At 33.5% G+C, this 5808-nt stretch overlaps 1 protein-coding gene across 2 annotated transcripts; it reads right to left on the reverse strand.

Moving 5' to 3' along the window:
* Window positions 1–4256: 4256 nt before the first annotated feature.
* LOC136069325 (abscisic stress-ripening protein 3-like) lies at window positions 4257–5605 on the reverse strand. Of its 2 annotated transcripts, none has more exons than XM_065777727.1 (2): window positions 5140–5605; window positions 4257–4711 (listed from the first exon to the last, which is right to left on the reverse strand). In XM_065777727.1, the coding sequence occupies exons 1-2, from the start codon at window positions 5416–5418 to the stop codon at window positions 4526–4528; spliced, it is 465 nt and encodes a 154-aa protein (XP_065633799.1). In that variant the 5' UTR covers window positions 5419–5605; the 3' UTR covers window positions 4257–4525. The 2 variants fall into 2 exon arrangements, 1 of the variants encoding a protein (XP_065633799.1); XR_010630551.1 differs by lacking the exon at window positions 5140–5605 and adding an exon at window positions 4855–5019 and having other exon boundaries at window positions 4569–4711.
* Window positions 5606–5808: the final 203 nt, after the last annotated feature.

Consider the following 5808-nt stretch of genomic DNA (forward strand, 5'->3'; position numbering starts at 1 on the left):
CTAGACAACCAATATCTAATACTATATTCTATATATTAAAAAAAATAAAATAAAAAACAAGCTAAGGATATTATGCCATGTAGGATTAAAACCCATTTAAAAATCTGTCATGTTAACAGTAAAAACTCAAATTAAAAACACAAAAATTGTACCTTTTTGCATCTTCAAACTAAACTTTAAAAAAATCACACGTTGCGCTCCTTGAGATGGGATCGGAAAAAGTTGAGAGAGAGAGAGAGAGAGATACCAGTGTAATACCAAGAAGTGCACATCTTAAGAACAATTGCTCCTCAACCAGTCCAATGAAGGACTTAAATAAGAATCTCTCTTTTCCTACTATAATTTTGTACATGTATTGTTATTCTTGCTAACTCCTTTTTTTAACTATCGAACTGTAACCCTTAGGAATCAAGTGTTGGCCTTAGCTACCCATATTTACAAATTAATTGTATTGAACCTCCATTCTAGCCCAATCTTAGTGGAATGGGCCTGGTTCCTAGGATCCACCCCCTACACACATATATTTTAACTCACTTAAAGTTAAATAGGGAGAAACACTTATTGGCACTGAACCAAAAAAAAAAAAAAAAAAGCAATTACATGCTGCCTCAATATATATATATATATATTTTCCCATTAACAAACCCTTTATCCTCCGCTCCACAAATTGCAGAAAAATTATATTAATACTAAAAGAAGTCACCAATTCACCCGAAGTTAAATAGCGGCAGCACTAATTGTTACTGAGCAAAACAAAAGACAAGAAAGTGTTGGACTTAGGAAGCAGTTACTTCATATAGGTGCTTGCGATTCTCTTTCATTGTTTTAGAGCTTTAAAAGCTCCACATTAGGAGATTTATCATTTTATCTGCATAGGAACGAAAGAAGACACAATCAATAAGAGAATTCAAAATAAAAAAAAAATAAAAAACAATTGCAGGCCTTTTGTAGAACACCTTGCAGAAATAGTCATTTGTTTTTACTTACAAAATCCTTAGGAAAAAACAATGAACAAGAGATATGGTTTTATAGAGCTTAAGTATTAACAACCAAGACATACCCTCTATTTTAGGCCAGATTAGTTAATTAATTGCAAATGATCACATATATAAAGTAAAGACCCCAATGGGAGTGCATGTAGCTTGTCATGTGGCCTTTAATTTTACATTTAATCATTTTTTACTTCTTTTCATTAAGTTTTTTTTTTTTTTTTTACTGTTACTCAAAAGATAACATTAAATTAATTTTATGTTATCTTATTAATTGCTCGAGTTTACATCATACATTTCTCTCTACTTCATGTCTTTTAGAATACCCACCGTTTTAGTATTAAAAAAAAAAAAAGCAAAAATAATGATAATAATAGGATTAATAGTAATAACTAACAAGATAAGGCCATGGGGAGAGATAGAGAGACACGAAAATGTTGTAGATTATTAAAAGAAAAGTATTGTTTCACTATTATCAAAATTAAGTATTGAAATTGACAAAGTATTTGTAAGAGAGCAAAAGATGAATCTGAGGGGCACAACATCCATCATACTAGTCCCCACCACCATCAAACTGCCAAAACCCTACTGGTAATTTTTTTTTCTTTATAAATTAGGGGCTTAAATATGATTTAGGTTTGAGTATAATTTGGTTAGATATTTTTTGTTTGGATATATAAGTAGAGAATATTTGGTATGCAATGTAAAACCATATTTTACCATGGTTTTAAATCATCTATAAGACATTTTTAATGTTGTACTATTAATGAGTGGAAGACGTGAGAGAGTTTGACATATTTTTTTGGCAAAAATGCAAAACTGACCCTTTAACTTTTAGTTTTGTCATTTCAGTCCTCTAAGTTTCAATTTTTGTCAATGTAGTCTTCCGTTAGAAGTCGGTTATCTTTTTCCGTTAAATGACCCTTTAATTTTAGCTTCTTTTTATAATAATTTTTATAATTAAAAGAAAATTAAAAAAAAAAAAAAAAAACAAGTAACCTAAGAAATCAAAACCTTTAACATGTGGAGAAGTCCAATCCACAAACCTGAATCTGAGTCCCAAATGAAACGAAGCCGCGTTCTCGGGCAACAAGCCAATGGCATGCCGCACGCCGCACGCCTCATCCTCAAAGCCAATTTGACATAGCTCATCTCCTCTTTTTTGTTTTCGAACAAGATGAACAATAACAAAGAAATCAAAGCTCCTCTCAGTAAATTTTCATAATCTCTTTCCTCTTTCATTCTTTTTTTTTTCTCTTCATATTTCCACCTCTCTAAACACTAAGCTAAGCTTCAAAATCTTCTCATTCATACACAGTCCAGAACTCTCGAATATCAATTCGGAAAATTCCACCAACTCCGAGAAATATCAATTGAGCAAGTAGCTCTAACGGTTTGACCACCAACGACCCTTCTCTCTTGTGCTTCACATTCCGAACATGGATTCTAGGGAGAGTAGCGTGTGTGGTCCTCTCATTTCTCAACCAATTCTTCTGGTACAGCAAAGAGCCTCTCTCGCTAACATCAANACCACCAACGACCCTTCTCTCTTGTGCTTCACATTCCGAACATGATTCTAGGAGAGTGCGTGTGGGTCCTCTCATTTCTCAACCAATTCTTCTACCGCAAGAGCCTCTCTCGCTAACATCAATCTCAGCTCAGATCGTAGTGGTCCCGCTCAGACACCTCATGGCGTCAACGATAATGGAGCAAGTGTTCTTCAAGGGGACTCGGGGAGTGTATTGATCGGTGGTGTGTTGAGCGTAGACTTCGCCAGGGACTCAGGGAGATTGGTATCGGAGATCACGGAATAGTAAGGAGGGGAATGGTTGCGCTGGTAACAGAAGGGGCATATCCAGATCTTGGCGGCGAAGACGACGCAAGAACAGAGGCACAGGTTTTGCACAGATCTTGCGTTCGCCATTTCCGAATGTTTTTTTTTTCTTTTCTTTTTTTACAGCTTTTTTTTTCTTTTAACTATGAAAATTGTTATTAAAAAAAAAAAAAAAAGTCAAAACGGTGTTGTTTTGATCACTTAACGGAAAAAGATAACTGAGTTCTAAAGGAAAACCACATTAACAAAAATTGAAACTTAGAGGACTGAAATGACAAAACTGAAAATTAGAAGACTGAAATAACAAAAGCTGAAAGTTAAAGGATCAGTTTTGCATTTTTGCCTATTTTTTTCATGGTATGCAATATGTGAACACAATACAAATTAGTTAATTTTCATGATCTTATTACTCTTTTGTATTTATTTTATTTTAATATATCAAAATATATTTTATTTTACTTTTTCTTTATAATATATGTACAACATTCTCCAAAACCGTCTTATATAAAATATCACAAAATTATCCTAGCATCATATGAGTAACTTACTAGTTATACAAAATAATCAAATAAGTACCATGAAATTTTAACATTATTTACTGTTATGTTACAGTTACGGCAGATCAAGGATATCTTGTAAGAAAGTTAGCATATTACAATTTGTTAGTTGTGACTGTTGATGACATTACTTTCATTAAATATTTAATTATATAAATAAATAAATAATCATTTACACTGCACAAGCCCACCATGAACATAATCTCATTTGCTGTCATGCAATAACCATGATATATGTATCTTAATCCTAACATCAAAAATATCGCACAAATGATCTTGTGATTGACTGATCAAAGCAATGAAAAATGTCCATGTTCTTGTTTATTAGTTTTATATTATATTTTGATAATATAAAGGGAGAAAGAAATGGAAGGAAAACACACTGACCAGCTGATAATGATAAACAATTAATTAGTTAATCAATTTTTTTTAATGGATGATTTTTAAAATAAAAAAAAATATTGTTAAAAGATATTATAAATTTTATGCATAATTATTAGATCTACTCTCTTACATTTATGGTAGATTCCACTAATTAAATTTATGATATGGTCTATTATAAATATGAAAGTAGTAACTAACATGGTATTTACCCTAAATAACTATTAATTTTTCAAATATTACAATATGACATTTATAAATTGATATGACAATAAAGGTAATCAATGAATTTAACAATATGATAAAGAAAGTCAAAAAAATTATAATAAATGAAAGTCAAAATTACTTTTTGTAATAAGTGATACATCTTATGTGATGAAATTTGTATTAATTATTTTTGTATTACTCTTCTTTTTTCTAGAAGTTCACTTGGGTTAAAAAATTAATAAAATTAAATTAAATAAGAAATTGCTTAGATAACATCAAGAAGATTAATTGATATGATAGGAAAATATTATTATCAACATTGCACACAAAGAAACGGGATGACACACAATGAACAGGGACATGTACCAACCAAGTAAGCATTTACAAACTCACTCTCGCTCGCCCACAAAGTATTATTTAGGGTAGTTGCTTACTGGCATAAACACAACACAACTCAAAGAAGAAGAAAAAAGACGCAGTTAATAAATAAAAAAGACACATTGAAAGAGAGATCTAGATGGTATGTCTTGGATGGATGGATGATGGTGGTGTTGTTTTCAACCAAAGAGGTGGTGGTGCTTCTTTCCTTGGGCCTCTTCCTCTTCTTCCTTTGTCTCTTTCTTCTCATGATGCTCATGGAAGGCAAATCCACCAGCTCCAACTGCAGCTGCTGCTGCAATCTCCTCTTCTATCTTGTGCTTGTGGGCATGCTCTGGATCTTTCTTTTCCTTATGCTTCTCGTGCTGAAATATATCATTATCCAGAAAAACAAGAAAAACTTTAGCCTTATTATTATTAAAGATGTTAATAAACTTAAAACAAAATCTGTGCCATACAGCAGATTAAGAAGGTTATATATATATATATATATATATATATATATTACCAAGGCATAAGCACCAGCTGCGACAGCACCCATCTCCCAAGCTGCTCGAGATGCTTGTGGTGCTTCTCTTCCTTCCTGTAGTCAACCTCAGACTCGGTGGAGATGGTGGTGGCACCATATCCTTCTACGGTCGACTCACCGAACCCGCCGGGGCCACCACTGGAATAACNAAAAACTTTAGCCTTATTATTATTAAAGATGTTAATAAACTTAAAACAAAATCTGTGCCATACAGCAGATTAAGAAGGTTATATATATATATATATATATATATATATTTATTACCAAGGCATAAGCACCAGCTGCGACAGCACCCATCTCACCAAGCTGCTCGAGATGCTTGTGGTGCTTCTCTTCCTTCCTGTAGTCAACCTCAGACTCGGTGGAGATGGTGGTGGCACCATATCCTTCTACGGTCGACTCACCGTACCCACCGGGGCCACCACTGGAATAACCAGTCTCAGCATAACCAGTAGTAGTCTCACTGTAGACAGATTCAACAGGCTTATCTTCTTCGTCCTTCTTGTGATGGAAAAGGTGGTGGTGGTGCTTCTCTTCAGCCATGGAATTGGAGGTTGAGGTTGAGTTAACAAAACTAGAGTTAAAATTAAGGAGAGAAAGAAAAGAGAGATAGTTGATGATGAAGTTTTGGGGTAGAGAGGTTGGTATTTATAACAGGGGAATAGAGATAGTGGCCACTGCCAAGTGCCACATGCTCATTTGCTCTCCCGCCATTGTGGGTGGCCGTTAATGTTGTGATGGTCGGTCACGATTTGTTTGCCTTCACGGATCTGCCTTTTTATATATAATTATATATATTGTTTGGATAATCTTTCGTTTTTTTTTTTCTTTTTTTTCTTTTTCTTTTTTCACAACTAAACTAAAAAGGGGTAACCCCAGTCGGGTCCTTTGCTTTTTGCTGGACATAAAATTGATTCTTCACCAAAGTTTTTT

This window comes from Quercus suber, unplaced genomic scaffold (genome assembly GCF_002906115.3).
Source record: "Quercus suber isolate HL8 unplaced genomic scaffold, Cork oak 2.0 scaffold_162, whole genome shotgun sequence".
NCBI lineage: Eukaryota > Viridiplantae > Streptophyta > Magnoliopsida > Fagales > Fagaceae > Quercus > Quercus suber.

Bases quoted from the DNA above. Each gene is read 5' to 3' on its own strand.
- LOC136069325 (XM_065777727.1), bottom strand. From the start codon at position 5,418: ATGGCTGAAGAGAAGCACCACCACCACCTTTTCCATCACAAGAAGGAC. The intron at 4,712-5,139 runs GTAATAAATATA...GATATATTTCAG, and splicing joins CAGCTGGTGCTTATGCCTTG to CACGAGAAGCATAAGGAAAA.